At 26.7% G+C, this 21,295-nt stretch overlaps 3 protein-coding genes across 3 annotated transcripts; 2 read left to right on the forward strand and 1 right to left on the reverse strand.

The window, feature by feature from the left end:
• Positions 1-480: 480 nt before the first annotated feature.
• Positions 481-18,402, reverse strand: LOC105248773 (kinesin-like protein KIF14). The gene is made up of 13 exons (XM_020026722.2): positions 18,190-18,402; positions 17,379-17,930; positions 16,525-17,071; positions 16,216-16,443; positions 16,013-16,141; positions 6,224-6,384; positions 5,843-6,043; positions 5,084-5,356; positions 3,754-3,826; positions 3,465-3,634; positions 1,999-2,461; positions 661-1,486; positions 481-518 (listed from the first exon to the last, which is right to left on the reverse strand). The coding sequence occupies exons 1-13, from the start codon at positions 18,294-18,296 to the stop codon at positions 481-483; spliced, it is 3,768 nt and encodes a 1,255-aa protein (XP_019882281.2). The 5' UTR covers positions 18,297-18,402.
• Positions 8,186-14,405, forward strand: LOC105248750. The gene is made up of 2 exons (XM_011253709.3): positions 8,186-8,625; positions 13,960-14,405. Exons 1-2 carry the CDS (start codon positions 8,514-8,516, stop codon positions 14,190-14,192), a joined length of 345 nt encoding a protein of 114 aa, XP_011252011.1. The 5' UTR covers positions 8,186-8,513; the 3' UTR covers positions 14,193-14,405.
• A 237-nt stretch (positions 18,403-18,639) lies between the features above and the next one.
• On the forward strand, positions 18,640-20,475 carry LOC105248751 (protein catecholamines up). Its single transcript, XM_011253710.3, has 3 exons — positions 18,640-19,745; positions 19,935-20,010; positions 20,093-20,475. The coding sequence occupies exons 1-3, from the start codon at positions 18,765-18,767 to the stop codon at positions 20,260-20,262; spliced, it is 1,227 nt and encodes a 408-aa protein (XP_011252012.1). The 5' UTR covers positions 18,640-18,764; the 3' UTR covers positions 20,263-20,475.
• The last annotated feature ends 820 nt before the right edge of the window (positions 20,476-21,295 follow it).

Genomic DNA, 21,295 nt, shown 5'->3' on the forward strand with positions numbered 1-21,295 from the left:
ACACACATATATATACAAGCATCATTTTTATCTTATAAAGATTTATTGTCATTCTTATGGCACATAAATATAGATAATTTTACAAAATTTTCACAGTCTTTTTACAGATATAGTATTATAAGAACTTATAAATTTTAATATAATTTCGCGAAAAATATTTCTTATATTAAAGATCAGTCTTAAAATTAAATATAAGAATTAAAAACTCGAATTTTAATTATTGTAAAATTACTATATAATTAATGTATCGTTAACTAGGCTTACATACGTAATATACAATTCATATAATATTCATAAGTTATAAAAAACATCTTTTTTTTACTTAATGTTTTAATACAATTTTCTTGTTACTAAGCCTCTTAATTAGGTTACATTGTCAAAAACATTTTATGATGCAAAGAAAATTTGAAAATTAAAACTGAAAAAATAATAAAATATGGAAAAATAAAAAGCATATTCCATTGAATTATTTAAAGCTTATTAAAAGATATAAATTAAATGAATCACAAGCCCTAAATCTGTAAAACAATATGTGTATCATTATTGTAGTATTATTATAATTATAATGAAATATTTTTGAGACGATGATAGCTGAAAAGTTTTGTTTAAAAATAATCATTATTTTAAATATGATTATTGTTTATTTTCAAATTCATTGACGTTTAATTTTATCAATAAACCTCACGTATTTTTGAGAATTTTCAGTTTTTACATTTGATGTAATGTTATTTTGCACACTAGACTTTTTTGGTGACATACTGTGACTTAAGGAATTTTTGACATCGCTTTTTGTAGTTAATGTTTCACCTACGTTGCTATTAGTGACATTATCTGATGAGGCTGTATTTTTTTCGTTGCATTTGTTTACGTTCTTATTCTGGAAAATAGTTTTTACATCATTTGTTACATCAATGACAGTGTTGTTGGCGCTATTCATAGAATTTGTACTCATATTTTCACATCCACTTAAATCTTTATTCTGAAAGATACTTTTTAAGGTTTCAATAATATCTTGCATTTTGGTTAACGATTCGACGATTGGCTTAATATTATGATTCTGATATTGGCACAACTTGCTCAAGGTCTTCGCGGCAACTTCAATTTGAGTAAGACAGGCATTTACATCTTCCTGTTGATTATACGTTACAAAAGTTTGATCGTTTAAAGTCGGTTCCAACATAGATGTATCCATAGAAAGTTGATGAATGCTCTCATTCAATTGTTTTTTTACAGGTGTCATGTTTATCGAAATTCGACTATTGTTTAAAGAGTCTTCGAATACTTCTGTTGTGTCATAAGGTTCCCAATTGTTAGGAAAATTCTGCAATTCCTTTATCGAGTCTTCTATATCACAGTTTCTCAAGTGATGGATCCAATCTAAAAAGTCTATCGGTTGCCACAATGCCTCCATCATACGGATCTTATCACGAACGCGAATCACTGATTGTAAATTCTTTTTTACTATTATTTGTTGTTGATCAAATTCCTAGAAACAGAAAGTAGCATAAAGATTTCTGGAGAAAAAGTTGAAACAATTGTATATGTATTACATAGAATACATACAACCAATTACATATTATATCCAGTAAATCATAATAAAAAGTAATAATACATCAAATATCAAAATTTAAATATCCTATATTTTCTCATAAAATAGTGAATTTTTGTATGGAAGTGCAGTTTTTTTTTTTATAACAAGCAATTAAATCATTATAACGCTTTAATGTTATAATGCTAAAATATATCAAATTCGTCACTGCTGTGTCTTATTATTATTATCGAGATTAGTAATAATAATAATATCAATATCTCTTATCAAAATTGTATTATATATAAATTGTATTATATATAAATTAAATTCTAATAAATTCTAAAATCGAAAAAAATTATTCTATATTTTTTACTAGATGTAGATGATAAATTATATTGTTAACTTATATTATTTACTGGATATTCTGTTCAATAATGTATATATATAGTTATTATAAAATAACTCACATAATTAAATCCGGCTTCTTTACATCGTTGAGTCGCTTCCTTAACTAGTATTTGCATTTCGTGCAATCTGATGCCGCCGGCGGTTATTGCTTTTTGATTAAGTTTCGTTTTTAATGCATTTTCGATATCGGCAGTTCTCTCGTTCAAAATATTTTCCAGTTCTTGCATAAAATTTGATTTATATGGCGATAATCTCGCGTGACTTTGCTCCAGTTCTTGCTTTTTAATCTTATTATTAGTTTCCACTTCTGTAACGAGTAATTCCTTCTCCAATTCCAATTCCTTTTTTCTACGATTAATTTGTTCAAGTGTATGTTTTTGTTCTTCCAAAGTGGAACCGAGAATTTCAATTTTATGCTCATATGCTGATTTTTGTGACCCGAGTTGCATTTCTACTTCACGTTTAGCATTTTCCAGTTCTTTTATTGCTATCTGTTTTGATTCCTCCAGTTCTGCTCTTAATCTATATAAAGGAAAATTTATTACGTAAAAAAATGATAGCCATCGCGATAATATTTATCGCTATGAAAGAATTAACCCTTTGCCTTCAGTCACTACTTGTTTGATACAACTCGAATGGCGAGTGAGAGGAGAGTGAATGGAGAGTGATAATAACTGTTTATGTTTGATTTGGATGCACTTCATAGTAAATTGTGTTTATTATTTTAATTATTATATTTTATTTAAATTATTATTGTAAATTTAGTCTATTTTGGAAAAGTATGAAAATATGTCCATCTCAATAGCCTCATTTGCGATATCAATACATGTGGCATCGGGATGAATTGTGTTTCTTTTTAAGAAGCGCAGCTCGCTTTGCCTTCGGAAGGCGATACAATTTTTGTCTAAGAATTAAACCTTTTTTGTTACTTGGATTACGCTTGTGATAGCAGTTCGAGAACGATAATCAAAAAGATAATTCTTCCAATAGTTTTTAATACATAAAATATTGAAATACAATAGTTTTATCCAATAATTTATGTACGATTTATTTTTATATTAACTGTAAAAAATTTCATCAACTTTTTATCAAAATAGCTTCAAATTGCTAGTTCCTTATAGCGAAAAAACTATCGAGTGCAAAGTTAAAATCAGAACGCAATTGTTAATAAGTATTTATGTATAAGTATTCATTATTAATGATATATTCTCGATAATAAAGTGAACATATATCATTAATAATAGTGCACATAGTAAAAGCATAAAATTGTCAAATGTTTTGAATGGATCCTCAATAAATGAAAATTTGCTATCGTTTTTATCTCTACAAGCAGTATAATCAGTACAATCAATACAATCAGTACAATCAGTAATGACAAATAAAATATCCTCACAATTTTCACTGAAACAATCATTAGGAATATAAATATTTACAAACAATTGCGTTCTAATTAATTCTTTTTCTTCGATCAAGATTTAATATAGAGAATTTTTTTCATTTTTTCTAAACTTATTCTGAGCAATACCTTTCTTCTTGTACTCGAAGGATTTCTTGATACGCAAATTCGAAGTCTATCGCTTGCGTAGAAAGTTTGACATTGCAAGATTCGTCATATGGATTTAGGACTTTGAAAAAATGATTACCGCCAATGACTAAACGATCGCCGTGTTTAAGTACAATTTTTCCAGTTATTATCTAAAAAGTAATAGACATATTTTCAATTATTATCTAAATAGAAATATTTTCACTTCTTTATTTTTTTATCTCGTTTACAAATTAGCAATTATTAACAATATGTTATTTATTATCATTACCTGTCCATTGACATACGTGTCTCCATCCATTTCAGGTGTTAAGATTAATTTTCCCCCGTTATTTTCGATGGAACTAAAAAAAAAGAAAATGTAACAAATGTATAATCACTAATATTATATAAGACAAGGAAAAAAAATTTTAAATGTTAATTGTGTGTGTTAACAGGAATAGGAATATTCAGCAGGCAGCTAAAATAAATATCTTTTTGGAATATTCAATTTTCACGAAATGTCTAAGTCCACTTTAAAACAGGCTGCAACTCATTATACATTTGTTGAGACATTAAGTAAATACTATTTAAATATTATATTGTAAGTCTCCGACTTATTCAAATTCTAATTTATTCTAACTTTGTGAATTCGTAATATTCTATATAATACGATTGCCAAATGTAATATAGCACAATATAATTATGAATAGAATATGTAATTATATAAAAAAATCAACAATATTTATAAAGTTATAAGAAATACAGAATTCGTTTCACATCTGCTAGTTTATCTAATTGATAAAATAATTTATATAATTTAACAATTGTTAATATACATCATATCATTTGTTGCTTAAATCATTAGTAGCATTATAATTGTGTTATAAACATGCATTAAAATTAGAAACAATAAACAATGTTTGCTAATACATAGACATACATAGCTTCTAAAAAGTTCTTGGAATTGGTTGACATAATTTGCAACTGAATATGAGAAAAATGCTTATTTTAAATATTTCTAAAACTATCGTTATCGATATCTAAAATAACAGTTGTTTTATGTATAAAATAACATTATAGTTGAAAATGTACATTCCCAATTTAAACATTTAATATTATGTTACAAACATCACTAGTAAAAGCATTAATTTGCAACAAATGTAGAATAAAATATAAAAAGCTATGAAAAAATTTCAGATTTAACACTGACATGATAAGTTTTTTTTTTTATAAAGGATAATATTTTTGTAATACTCCTAACATTATTAAAAATAGAATTGAAAGCTTTTCAAATGGTTTTTAGGAATACAATTAATAGTGTTTAATTCTAAAAATGAATTATTTTGAAAAGAAGTTATAATAGTTCATAAATAATTCATAAGATATTTTATATTTTTTAGAAAGAAAATGTGTTTCCAAGAACTTTTTGAAATTGTTAATGTGATGAAAGAAATATATTCACAGCATATTCAAGAAAACATATTTGACAAAAGAAAAAAGCATTCACACTAGGAAAATATCTCCTCTATTTCATATCTCCGCTAATTCACCACTTTTTTTCTCTTTTCCATTTGAACCCAGGGATGAAAAAAAACAGGCACACACAATCTTTGACTAACCAGTGCAATTCCCTAACAAGAGGTCCATCCAATATAATATCCAGCCTTTTGAGGGTAGATTCGGGTCCGCTACTTTTTCCAACACGAACCAAACCTGGAGGTATGAGATATAAAAGCGTACCGGATAACATAGGATCGGCCGCGAGATTTACGAGACAAGGCTGTTTATCTTTTTCGTGGAAATCAATTTCGATGGCGATACCACAACGACGCAAATATTTAAGCTCCGAACTTTTTTTCTCCTCGGTTCTCTGGAATTTTTCACGCCAGCTCCTGTAATTATACGTGTCTTAACGATTAGATCTTACTGATTCAACATAAATCATGAAAAGTCACTAAATAAATTTGCGAAATTTCTGTACAGACTTAATGACATCACATATGCTCCCACGATAATTCGCTTCATTTAACATATAAATCCTGAAATTTTGATAAATTTTACAATAAAGGATAAAATTGATTACAATTCCCTATTTTTCGACAAAATAATAATAATAATTTAACATTATGTGTGAAACACATGTGTATCTATACACACATACACACATATATATTATAAAGTTCTCATTTAAAGGTATATCTTATAAGAAAGCATATAATATTACTTTACTTTTTTTCTAACGATCAATTGAAGATAATTTTAAATTAAAGAATATATATATATATTTACATGTAAATTACACATACTAGAGGCGAATAAATATAAAAATTTCACTAATTTTATCCTTTTATATAAGGAGATACAATTATTTTACTTACATTTGTGTCGCGACCAATTGCTCTTCCGTTTTCTTTAATTGATCCTTCAATTTATCAATCTCCTTTTGCTTTCGCTTAATTTCCCCATCGGACTGCTGCATTGGCTCCATGCAATTAAGTAATCGACGAGGAATTACTCCAATTTGCTTCTCATATCCCTCTCGCATCCCGCGTAAACGTTGAACTTCAGCTTGCAATTCACTATTCGAATAAATTAAGCTCTATTAATATATATATATATATATATATATATATATATATATATATATACTTTTTTCAAATGTATAAACAATAATAAAATTTTAATTCTTTTTTGTATTTTTTATTCATATTCGCGCGCAAATATTTATTAAATTGAACTTGAAGTGGGAAATACTTTACCGAATTACACGATCATGTGGATCCTCGTTGATACGAATTCGATTGACTATAGCTCTGGCCTGACATGCATATCGAAGAGTTGCTAGAGTTTCTTCTACATGAATATTAGCCGGTGATACTGTTCCTAACATCGCTGTCCGTGAATTTCCTCCTAAACTCTCCTATAAAAATATTTATATATATTTTTACATAAACTCTAGGTAATCTTTTCCTGTAAGATCCGTATTTTTATATAGAATTATATATGATAATCAAATCATATCATGATGAAAAAAAAAACATACTAAAATAATGTTTGCATTTTCTTCTTACTTTTCTAGTTTAAATTAAAAATACTTTCTGAGACAAAATGTATTTTTTATATGCTTGAAAATTTTATTTTGCATTATGTTTAAACATTTCATTATGTCTTTCCGAAATTGCCACACAATGTTACATCATTGAAATATGAACTAGATAAAAAATATGTGAATTTCTATACATATTCAAAAATATTTATGCATGCAGCACGTGGTGCTTTAAGTCACGAAACATGTATATTTTTAACATTTAAATAGCTAATATTTACACAAAAAGATTTATCGTTTTTACAGCATTTATCGTATATCTGTATCAAATATTAAAAGCAATTGATTACAATCTGATAAATTGTATCAGTGAATATCAATTTAAATTATCATTCATCAATGACAAATATGTCTTTTACAAGCCATAAATAGATACAGAAACAATATAAAAAAAAAATAAATTTCGATTTTTTATCATATCTCTAAGATAAATTTAAATAAAATGAAAATTTTTAATCAAGTTTATTTTTCGAGAGTCACAGTAGTCGAAAATAAATAATATATTTATTATATTTTCTTCTATTTATTTTGAATAAATAAGCAATTTTATCTTATGCTACATTTTCCTGGAATAGCTTCAAAAAACAATTTTCAGACTGTCTGTTATTTTTAATATAATTGTACGTGATGGTGGTGATGAAAATATATCATATAATAATAAGATTTATATCGATTAGCTAATTTCTAAGATAATCATAAAAGTTAAACTATTGTTAATATATATACACATGTATATATACATCACAGTTTTATCTACATATTTATAAATATCGAAAGACTTTTTATACATAGTAAAAAATTAAGTTAAAATAAAATATGAAGAAATGTTAAAATAATGAAATAAATATTGAGTAAGCAATTGAATAACATTTTATTCGTCCAAAAAAATATGGACAAAACTCAATATCTTGATAAAATAATGTTGAAAATAAATTCTTCAAATATTTAAATACGCGATAGAATAAATTGAACTTGAAATTGTAAGAGCATAAAACCTTTCAAGAAAAATATAATATCAAATATTTTTCAGAAAAACATTTAAAAAAAAAGATCATTCAATTATTATTGATTAGTAATGTATTTGAAATAAAATATAATAAAATAAAAATAATTTATTCTATAAAATATACTTTATACATATTAAAAGATTTATTATATAAACAGATCGAAATTGATTCCATGTCTACTGTACGCGCCATTCATGTTTAAGAGTTATCAATGAAAAATATCTTTTGCAATAATTACAACAGTAAATTAATTAAATTCAATATTAATGTCCATAATCGAAAGCTATATCATTTTATTTCACAAATATGATTAATATATATTATTTAATTTGTTCAAAAACAATTTTTTAATAAATACCAATAATAAAATAAAGCGGAGGCGCTAATCGTATATACGCACGCGTGCACGCATGCACGTAAAAGCCCATAAGCACGTACGCATGCGGGTTTCGTTGTCACGCACATTGCTACCTTTTATGCGTCTCGCAAAGCTGCGAGAAGCGACGAAGGTGATTGGCGGAGCGGAAGGTGGGGCACATCGAGAGCGTAAACAAGCGTATACGCATTCCCAAGGACGGAATTGTATGTATCGCGAAGACGCGGTAGAGGGGAGCGGACGTGGAACCGCGTATAGAAGGTGAAGTGGAAGGGGATCGACAGATAAACATTACGCTTTGGGCATCAACGTTTCATTAGTTCAAAGCAGAAGCGATCGACGACGGATCGAGCTGACGCCTTTTAGAAGAAAGAAATTGCGTTCCTACGATTAAGTTACGGAGACGCGAGACGCACGCTTGCTTTATCTACACTTGAAGCAATCGCAGCATCTTGAGTAAAAGAAACATGCTTAAGAGCCGTTGACGACGCGGGAGAATCGCCGAGAATTTTCGCATTGACATTCTCATTTGAACGTCGATAGCTAATAGAAAAATCGTCATGGATCTTGTTTACATACCAGAGGTGTTTACTTACGGATATTCAAGGAATCCGCAATATCACGACTACGAGCAACCATGGAACAAAGACTATTTCAAATATAACAGCACGAGTGAGTATAAAGTTTTTCTTATTGTATTTAATGTTAAACTGACAATGTGCTGTCTATGGAAACAAAACATAATCACACTTGTGACAGCACATTGTCAGTTTAACATTAAAAATTAGCGCATTTTCTTCTGTTCACTGTCCTTGACCGTAACTTTGTAACTTATTAACGAATATTTTTCCTTGTTAATTGTTATAATTTTTAATTATTATAGTTATATAGTATTGACGTAGTTAATTATTATAATTATATAGTAATGACGTAGTTATAATGATAGTGATATTTATTTACAGTGAACGCGTTTTCTTCGAAGAACATACAGAAAGTCTTTAACTATCATTTCTTTTATCAAAATCCGAAATTAATCTTTTTTTATTTAAATAAAAATGTTGATAATTTTTAAGATATAAATGATTAAAAATGAATAATTACGAATTGAATAATATTTAGATATTTTATGAAATTGCTGTTATATTGTCAACGATTATTGTTGTATATAATTGTTGGCATCATGACAGCAATATGATTAATCATATTATTGAACATGATAGAAATATGATTAATATAAATTAATATAATAATCAATATGGTTAATCACGCTTGCTTATCTGGATATAGTATATAATAAATTTCAAAATCTTATTTTTCAATGAATTTTTGTAGAAAAAAGATATAAAAAGAGAAAATTGTCTTAAGAGAGTCAACAGAAAATCTTGATTTAAAATCAAATTATTATCGTGATATTTAAAGTGATATTTCAAGAATTGAGGATATTTCCGATAAAAAATTTATTTTATTTTAAGAAAAAATCCACAAATAAAACTCTTACATTGATATATTAGATAAAATAATGATTGGCGCAATGATATTTAACTTTGTAAAAATATAAAATGGTATAATGTGCAGATGATTAATGATGTTTATGAAATGTGGTTTCTGCAAGCGCCATACAAAATAATCTTCCAACGTAAATAAGAGATGCATCCAAGTGTTGTTTTAGAGTGAATTCAATTGGCTACACTATTGTCATTAAATTAATATTTATAACAGCGAGAATTTTCGATTGAATGCACTAGTGCGCAATAAAATCGTCGTATAAAAATTTACAATAAATAATTAAAATAGTAAGATAATTAATGAGTTATTCAATACGAATGATGATAATAATAACTTGTAGAATTCTCTTTCTCTCTCTTATTATTTTAGTTACTCATGCTATCATAAATTTATATACGACAAATTTTAATGTGCACTACTTCATTTTTAATGCATCTAACCGAATTCACTACTATAAACATTGATTTAATTAATATAATTAAATTAATTTAATAAGACAAAAAAATTATTTTTATTTTTAATTGTTTTTTTTTTAATTTCTTAATGTATTTTTAAACATAAAATCGCGTATATGAAACAAAGTAAGTATCGTATATATTTTTTGCCAGAAGAAAATATGATGAAAATAATAAATTATCTGAAGATATGTCCTTGGCTCTATCTGCAGAAAGATATATCTTATCATTGATTTTTAATATTGTCTGTATGGATCAAGCCGACATATTTTTAGACACTCATTAATCGAATTCAGAATACATTTACAACACAACTACTTCAAATTATTTACCCGAATTCTTCCAAAATGGTACTCCAATGTTTTAAGTGAAACAAATAATATCGATGTAACTTTCTCTTTTGAAATTAATCATTATCAGTTATTTGATATTTATATAGATATTTATATAAAGAGATACTCTGAATCGGGATGAAGATTAAGAAAAGACTGTAAATATATACTAATAGTCATCAAAAGTATTGCGAAAGTATAATCTTCAGTAGAGAATCATTTATAGAGAACTATTGCATACGGAAATATTGCAATCTATGATTGACACAATCTTTTGTATATAATAGCTTTTTTCCTGAAAAGTTTTCAAAGTTTAACAGTGTACAGAATAAATTGAGTAATATTGATACAATAAATTAAAAAAATTCTAAATAAAGACAAATTTCAAATAAAAGAATCTGAAACAATATAAATATATGTTATAATAATAATAAATTGTAAAGAATTTTTGTGAACTGATATTATATTTTTGCTGCGATTTTAAATGCAATATACTATTTTATGTTGCCACATCCGTCAGACAGATTAAAAATGCTGATGAATGTGCATATGATACGGATTCCTGCATATAACAGGTTCACAATATTAACTGCGTTAATGTTTTGTTAATATATTATGGTCGTATTATAAAATGTGAAACGTGAAATAGTTTCACTTCAAATCATCAATAATATTTCTAATGTAGGATATATGATAACAAGAATAATAATTCTTCGCCTTATCATATCATTCCTATATTATATTTTATCGCTATAATTTAGATGTACCGAAAGAGAATTAACAAACATTATATTGTCGCGAATTCATGTTTTTAAATGTCACATTTTATCAATCACGTTTATTAAAAATTAATCGCGCTTACAGCCATATGTTTATAATTCTTCGACTGAACAGTTTCGAGATTCGATAATCTACACGATATTATTAAATCTTGTTCAATATACTGATGATAAGAAAACATGCCATTCAAATCAGTCTTTACGTCATAGATAAGCGTTACATAATTATGAAAATCAATCTTAGCACGAGATGTTTATTTATGAAATGCGTATTACGATTATGACGATTTTTTTATTCTACATTGTTAAACAGATATATTAGCAATAATACTTTGATGCGTTTATCGTATCTTATATCTCGTATCTACACGTATCTTAATGCGCATAAAAAAGGAAATTCCTTATTGGCGTATTTAAGAGATAATATTCTGCTACGTAAATCAGATAAGATGAAATATTATCGATGATGATACAGTCTTATTGTTGAATGTTCGTTTCTATCTCAGAAAAAACATTGATTAAGCAATGATTACATTGGGAAAACAATAAAGACATTATTGAAGATAACGATTAATTGCAATTAAACTGAGATTAGATATACTCAATAGCCGCATTAACTTCGAAATAGAAAACACGATGAATTCTTTAATAAAATTTCAAAATTTTCTCTTTTATGGAAATATAAAAAAAGGAAACCTATTATTTTAAACAAGATATACAAGATGTTAAGATAATAAGATAAATAATTTTTGCGTTATATTTATTCGTGAGTTGTTCTAAGTATCATATATACGCACGTTAAGTTTCTATAATATACACGCGTCTATTTTTAGCTGGTTTCTTCAGGCGACATGACCCGAATCGCGTTTCGGACCTCAAAACATCTCTTCTCGTTATCAATCCGTGGATTAGTTTTGAAATTCAAAACGCGATAACTCTCGATCATATCAATCATATAAAATACTTGTCAAATATAAATTAAATATTTGACAAAAATGCTAATCATATTTAAAAAATTTTTTCGAAAAGACATATTCGAAATATATCTTCTAATTCTTAAAAATGACTGTATCATTCTTATTGAATTAATCATCGATTTAAATATAAATGTAATCTATCAATACATTTCCGACTTTAAGATTATTACACGTAATACATTCAAGTATTTATATAAGTAATAGTCATGAGGTGGAATAATAGATTTTCCATGACTCAAAGCAAGGATATAATTATCTGGCGCTACAGGTGAACGAGTCTAAGAGATCTTACGTTGGCATTTTTTAAATTACGTCGCATACCGTGACGGTCATTCGATGCTAATTACACCGACATATCTTGTTGATACAATATAAAATTAATTATATTTAATAGATCATTTGTATCGCTAATAAAGAAAAAATTAAAAAATAATTAGTATATTTATATTTATATTTACTTATTATATATTTATATTTATTTATTTATATTAGTATATTTATATTTACTAAAAATTGTATTCTCATTTATAATGCTATGCATTTAATTAGAATTTTTTAAAGTTCGTTTTTTAAAGTTTTTTAACGTTTTTTAAAGTAAAGTACGGTTATAAAATTTTATGATTGGATTATTATTTACATATAATATATATAGTTATAAAAAATAAAAACAAAATATTTATTTAACGATTTTAAAAAATCCAGAAAATTATATTTATTGTCACATACACACACACACACACACAAAATACAGAAAAATTTTTCAACTATTTGGAGTTTGATTAAATAAAAATATTAAATCACTTAAATTATGTTGTGTAAAATTGCGTGTAAGTAGATAAAATATATATTATTGCTCATAAATATATATTATAGTTCATTGAAATTCATTTTTATTAACATATATCTTATATTAAATGTTTCAAGAAAAGTTCGGTTTCTTTTTTTTTTGGAAAGATAGTTTGAATATAAATATATGTTTGAATATAAATACTTGCATCAATTACATTCATTGTGATAAATAAAATGTCAATAGTTCCATTATTCTGTTTCATTTCACAAGTATAAGTCGTTTCTCTAAAAAAATATTTTATCTTTTTTACGTTTTATAAACTGCATCATATATGCTTCAACATGTTTATCAAGAAAAATATCATGCTATATATATTCACGTTAGCAGACTCGGAATAAGCGCACTAAAGAAGAAATAAACCGGTTTAACCGGCAAGTTTCATATAACTTGTAAAATGCACAAATAAATTGTACATTTAAACATGTGCAATTTCTATCAACGGAAGAGAATATTTTCTGTAAAATATTGATATTCGCAACCATTTCATAGAATAATAGAAAACTATAATAAAATAATAATCAGAAAAAAGTGTGAAAAGCTTCACAAAATATCTATCTGCTCAAATCTGAGAATGTATTTTGTGTTTTTTCGTAAAGATAAAATTATAATTTTCATTGAACCTTCTCTCATTAAAATCTTTACATAAGTCTGCTAATTAAGATAAATATTGTCTATGAGTAATTCATGTTTTATGTGTAATTTTTATACCTACAATGATTACATATATACCATTGTGGAAAAATACTAAAAAAAACATTTGAAACATTGTTATATATAGTCGTGTCATATATAGTCATATATAGTCGTGTGAAACATAGAAAGTTATTATACTTAATGATCAGTTAATAAAATAATGCAGTCAAAATTGTAAAAGTAGTATTTCTATTCAAAATTATTACATATATATATATAATAATTTTGAATATAAATACATACATACACGCACGCGCACGCACACGCGCACACACACACACGCACACACACACACGCACACACACACACACACATATATATATATATATATATATATATATATATACTACACATATATAATCATGAAATAAAGTTGGATTGACATGCTACAATTCGTTTTGTATTATTACTTAGGAAAATCAGTGAAAAATCAACGAACCATGCAGCAACAATCCAAAGAAAGTTGCCACTTATGCAAAGAGATGAAAAGGAGAAATCTAGCGGTTTACATAAGAAGTAAATCACGAAATGATTCCTGTCACGAAGGTATTCATGAAGAAGAGGAAGAAAACGATACAATGAATAATGAGAAAAATGTGACAAATACCAATCAAAATAAATCTGCTAAACCATTATGCAAAACATAAAGACAGAAATCATACCTTTTGAAGTATTATAAGAAGAAATAATATTATTCTAAGCATAATAAGTAGATGTAATTGTAAATATACGTACATAACGAAGTTACTTTAATTAGGTTTAATAATATTAATTTTAAGTGCCTTTATGATGACTAAACAGCAACTTGTTTTTGAAGACATGTTTATATATAACACGGAAAAAAGAATAATTTTTTGGGACTTTTTTATATATTTTACAAGCATGAAAATATGTAAGCGTAATATATTATTGTGTTAATTAATTAATTAGAAACATTAACGTTATATTTTCGAAAACAGGTATGAAATCAATTTTCCAAGAATAAGATAGAATTTAGATTTATAAAATTAAGATTTATGCCGAAGTATATCATCGTAGACTTTATCTATCAACGGGATTGTTATTAATAAAAATTATTAAATATATAAAAAAGCAGAGATAAATTATTCGATTATTTGACTTATAAATAATGCTTTTAAAAACTAACTAATCTATTGAATTAGATAGTGTTTTTAAAAAATTGTGATTTTCAAGATGTACCTGAGAGAGAAAAAGAATATTGCTTTGCAATTAAATTTGGTTGCATACTAGTTTTTCAATAAATGTTTCTTGTAAAATATAGACACACTTGTGAATTATAAACACATTTCTACGAATATACAAATACGCAAATAAATATTTACAGACATTCAAATTTCTATATTGTTAAAAAAAATTGAGTGCCTAAAATTAATATAAAAAAAGGTAATAACGAAATTTTTTTAATAAGAAGACTGTTTACTATGACTTCGGTAAATTTAGGAAACCGCATTGATACTTGCATACGAATTAGAATTATATTTAAACAAAAAAGCAAGAAAATGAATATATTGTAATTGCAGATTTTAGATTTATTTGATAAATATTTTGCTTAATAGTGAGCACCATTAAATTAGTGCATATTGTAAAAATTAATGCAGTCAATTTAAAAACTTGATAAAGTTTTTTATAATGAAAGAACTCACTAATTGCTTCATGCATAAGACTGAATATACAATTTTGCATATAAGATGTAGTAAATTAGTAAATAATTGAAAGTGAATTAGTTTAGAATATAATATTGTCACTGAACTGTAATAATAAAGGTATGTAACTCGTATTTAGCTGAGAAGTAAAATTATAATTAGAAACTGACAAGGCAATGAATACAGATTAGAATTAAGATTAGAACTAATTAATATTCTTTAATTATATTTATGATGTAATAATTATCTATTAAGATTTTTTATCTTTTGAAATTACATATATTATCAGATGTAACAAAATATTTTATTGTCATAAATATTTTGATAATACACACTTGCGTGATTTAAATAACAGTTTAGAAATATGAAAGATATAATAAATCAAATATTTTATATTAAGAATAAAAATAACGCATACAAATATAAGAATTATAGAGATATGGGTATTTTGTTAAATATTATATTCTCTTCCTAATGTATTCCTAATAAATTTTATTTCCAAAAAAATGTCGCATTTTAAAACTGTTAAAACTTATTTAGATTTTGTAATCAATCACAAGAAAAAATATGAAATAGAAAAATGTTAAAATAACTTTACAACAGACTAGATCATAATAAATCATAAGGCTTGTCTCACATGAGATACATCTTAAAAATTCACATTTGTTCAAAAATATATTTTAATTTGACATTCTTTTATTCTCAATATTGAAAGAAATGTATTTATTAGATAATATAATCTTCTTATAGCATTTTCGTTTATATGTAAATAATCTAAAATACATAAATAAAATAGTACTCACTTTTAGCAGCCATGTCAACACTGATTCACGATATGGTACAAAACCCTGCTTACGATTGTTCGTGTTCTCTGTGAGTGATGCAATTACCTTTCCCAAGGTAAGCAAAGATTTATTGATAGATACACCTTCCTATTGTGAATAAATATTATATATTAATTATTGATTGTATAGTTAGAAAATCTTGCTATATTATAAAAACGTACTCTTAATCTATCACCAGTAGCAGAAGTTTGACTCAATCTCTCACTACCAGCTAAATCGACTAGATTAATTTTACTACGACGATTAGCATCAAGTAATTGACAGTCCAACTGATTGTCCGAATATGTCTGAGTTAATATAATACTGAAAATACTATGAGATCGTGAGCTTTTTTCGTTCATACCAGTTGCAGCTGTGGCCCTTTGCGAATTTCCAACTTTAAGCCAAGCCTAAAAAATTTCATTAATAATAGATTAAATTCATATATAAAAAAAATAATCATATTTGTTATTGCAAGATTATAAAATTACTTGTAAGTCTTTGTAATTTTGCACGCAATGCTGGCTCAAATCTACAACATAAGGGCCAAAAACAGGATGCTCTCTTACTTTAAGAGGAGCTTTTTTTGACCCATTACTTGTACTAGCCAGGAGATCGTGTATCTTTTCATTATATATTTCAAAATAGCTAATTTCCACAGTAGTCATAATATGTGGATTATCACACGCTTGTGTAAATATTTCTTGACAGAATCTTGGTATAATACCGACTTCTTTGTCAAATGGCGTCACACTTAAGTGCGCAGATTCAACGCCCATTAAACTGTAACTTTTTCCAGATCCCGTTTGTCCATAAGCAAATAAGCAGACATTGTAACCCTCGAAGGCATTTTGCACTAATGGCAATACCATATTACGAAAAACGACTTCTTGGCTGGCATGACCAGGTGTAAGTGAATCATTATATGAGACAAAGCAATGATCATATGTAAAAGTATGATGTGCAGATTCACATTCCACAGTAACATTCTGACCATTCCCTTGTACAATTCTTGTAACTTTTGGATCATTTAGTTCTCTAAAATAGATATTGTAAGAAATAAGATATTTGTTAATAATATATTAGATTCAATCATTAAAGTTAATTAAAAATAAAGTTCATTCAAATATAAAATAATTTTTTAAGGCAATTTAATATAACTATTAATATAATATATATAATATAATATTATATTTTATTATATATATATATATATATATATATATATATATATAAGAATTTTGTATCTTATACTATAAATAATTAAGATAATAAAAAATGTTACATAGAGTATCTTATTGTGTTTTGACATGAATTATAGTTTATATTATTAAATTATACTCACTTGGAATTCAAAGGTCTGATACGTATTCCAACAGTGAGATTAGTACTTTCACCATCGTACATTGTTTGCTCTCCAACTATTATATCATCAATTTTGTGAGATGGAGTTTCCAAATGAACCATATTAAAACAGTCTGGAGTACTTTGTGATAAAGCATGATCGCTAAAGTAACATTTCACAGGTGTTCTTGTAGCAGGTAAAATATTGAATTTTGTACTAGCACTAGGTGTATTTGTTGTTCTTGAATGCTTAGGTGTACAAAACTGTACCACTGATGTCTTATCGTTAGATGAATTATTTACAACTCTTGTTTTGGCAGGAGTCTTCAATTTTTCATTGGATGTAACATTATAAAGTGCATTTTCCTGCTTCACTAAATTTGTAGGTTTGACACATGGTAGTTGCACACTAGATTTGTTTGAAGGTCTTAAGGTCTCTGTTATTTCGTGTTTTGATGACATCTTTTGCATAGGACAGTATGTCTTTTCTATACTTTGATTTTTTATTGAAGTAGATGGTTCTTTAGATAAGATAGGACACAAATCTTTCTTCCTGCAACATAATTTTAATTTGATAAGTTAAATCTAATAATAAAACAGTAAGATGTAAAAAAAGATAAAAATATTGAATAAAGTTTTTATAGTGAAAATTACAAAGTAAAAAATGTAATATTTATTTAATATAATGATATTTAATATATCTGATAACATTATATGATTTAAAATTTTTATTTTGGTGATAAGAACTTTTAACCGTCATGCAGAAACATGCAACGGCTATGCAGTTGAACAATATCAACCGATTTACTTACGTTTTTATCGCGGGAATAGTGTTCTCTTTGTTAGAGTTTCTGGGCGAAGTTGAGAAGATAGCTTCGCAATATCCATGACTCGTAGATTTCAAGCTGCGATGAGACATTTGAGTTAAAATCGAAAAAACTGACACATGCAAAAGAGAATTTGATCAATTTGATCAAATTTGATTTTTGTGCGACCTAACTTTTGCAGGATCTTGATCACGGAATACAAAGATTATACGTAGATATGGCACGAAAATTTACATTCGCCGTTGAATAGGACTACCTTCGGGAAAAAAATAACTGTCACGAGACGTACTGATTGGTTGTCAAACTTTCAGCCAATCAATACATCCGTTTTAAATAAAACACACTCTCCTATTGGATATCGGATGTCGTAATTGGACGAAATCGAATGCAATGTGAATCTTCCATAGGTGTCAGTTAGGTGCCGCCACATGACGTAAACAGACATTACATCTTTATGTCGTTATCCTGATTCGATGTACGTGGTTATGTGATGTTCTGTTGGTAAAATTCCCATATGCTTCGCGCTACTTCCATAAATACGTACACGTCGATGTCCCATAATGTCCACAATTAGCGTGGAAACTTGTTACGATCGTAAAAACGACAAAGTTCACTCAACAATGACAAATGGAGCTTCCAAACATAAGTGGATCTCGAGGATAGTAATTGCTACCTTTCTCGTGCTCATTATTTTAAATCTACCGGCTATCTGCAGTGCTCACGGAGATCATTATTCAGAGGAAGACTTGGAGGAATCGCCGAGTTACAAATATTCCAAGAAAGCAAACTATTTAAGTGAACATCTACATGCTCACACGCACGAGTCCGATGAGATCCGGGTTTTCTCTTTTTCGGAAACAAATGTCTCGGATAAAAATCACAGCGATATTATTTTGAGAGCTGTTGGCTCGACTGTGATTATATCTATTGCACCTTTTCTTATATTATTCTTTGTACCGCTAGACAATACTAACCAACATGAATCGCTGCTCAAAATTTTACTGAGCTTTGCTGCTGGTGGCTTATTAGGCGATGCGTTTCTTCATCTAATTCCTCATGCAATGCTTCCTCATTCGCATGGATCTTCAGAGAAGCATTTCCATAGCCACAATCATGACTCTGAACATCACGAACATGACATGACTATTGGTTTATGTGTATTGTTAGGTTTAATAACATTCTTAATAGTAGAGAAGATAATTCGCATTATTAAAGGTGCTCATTCTCACTCACATGTTCATCATATTTCTCAAGAGAAAAAAGAGAATGTTTCATCAAAGAAGAAAGAAGAGAAGGAAAACAGCAATAAAGCAGTTTCTAAGGTGTGCAAACCACCTGAAAGTGACATAAAGATAGCTGGTTATTTGAATCTAGCTGCAGATTTTCTGCATAACTTTACAGATGGTCTAGCTATAGGGGCTAGTTATATGGCTGGAAATAATACTGGTTACCTAACAACAGTTACAATTTTATTACATGAAATTCCACATGAAATTGGTGATTTTGCCATATTAGTACAAAGTGGAGTTAGCAAAAGAAAGGTAAGATATAAATCTATATAAAAATCAAAGACTGAATTATAAAAAGTAATCATACCATATAACCACAAGCTTAAAGGTACAACTTAAATGCATACAGTATTTTGTAGATTGTAATTTTTTGTTTTCTTTTAAAATTCAACTTTTACATAAATTTTGCAAATTTAAAAATCAATGTCATCTTGTTTGCAGGCTATGATGATGCAATTAATTACCGCTATAGGAGCTTTGTTAGGAACCTTTGTTTCTTTACTGACAGAAGGAATGGGTAAGAAATATATAATTGCATGATTAGAGAGATATTTGTTAATATTACATTTAATTTTATGTAATTTTATTATTTATTTCAGGTGATCTCGCAACACAATGGATTCTTCCATTTACAGCAGGAGGTTTTATTTATATTGCAGCTGTTTCTGTAATACCTGAACTTTTGGTTTCCACTAAAGCTTGGCAATCAATTATGGAGATCTGTGCACTTCTTTTTGGAGTATGCATGATGGTTTTTATAACAGACTGAGTAAGAAACAAGTTTCTTACAGAATACAAAATTTATATTCAATTTATTCTTTAAGATTACTTATTAAGATCTGAAAGAATATCCTTAAATCATTTAAATAAATAACAATGAAAAAGAGTAACGTGTGTTTAATACAATTATAATCTCTGCAGAAAAGATGTGCATTAACCTTTTACAGAAACAAATATCAGTGACACAAATGTCATTATTTAATACTTTTGTGATTATAATTGCATTTATGTTCGATAAAAAAATAAGTAGAAATAATAAAACAAATATATTATTTAAAAAATAACATATGTGCTAGTTATAGCAAATAATATTATTTTTACATTTGAGTCTTGCCATTTTTTTAAGTATAAATATATTATACATTTTTTTGCCAGACAAAATATTGTCATTAATATATTGTAAATCAAAAATCCATTAATTATTTTATAATTTACATACTATAAAAATTAGAGCTATATATTATTTGTATGTTCAACAATGTGTATTTTTTTCATATAAAGTAATAATTACACACATATGTATATATATATATATATATATATATATATATATATTTTTTTTTTTCAGACTTGTAAATTACATTAAATATTTTTTAATTCATTTATCTTTTGTGGGGAAGTATATTTTTAATACAACTTACATTTTGATTTTAATTTATAGGATTGTTATAAAGATAATTCATAAACATTAAATTTGTTAGAATTATTAATTTAGATATATATTAATTTAGAAATATTAATTTAGATATATATATAATTATATATCAAACATATTAACATTAATAACATACAATATTTATGTTAATATATGTAATATTATATATATAAAAGTATTTTATTTTTGCTCATTTTCGTATCTAGAGTGCCTGAAACAAAAGAATTATCTCTTTATTTTTATAACACATCTTTTACATATATAACGTCTTCTTACCGAAAAAATGCTAAAATTTATCATATAGTTTTATTTCAAAATAAATGTGTAACTTAATGTATTAAATACTTCTTCTATTAATGCGAAATAT

The sequence above is a fragment of the Camponotus floridanus genome, unplaced genomic scaffold (genome assembly GCF_003227725.1).
Source record: "Camponotus floridanus strain SB8 unplaced genomic scaffold, Cflo_v7.5 scaffold25, whole genome shotgun sequence".
In the NCBI taxonomy this organism is placed as follows: Eukaryota; Metazoa; Arthropoda; class Insecta; order Hymenoptera; family Formicidae; genus Camponotus; species Camponotus floridanus.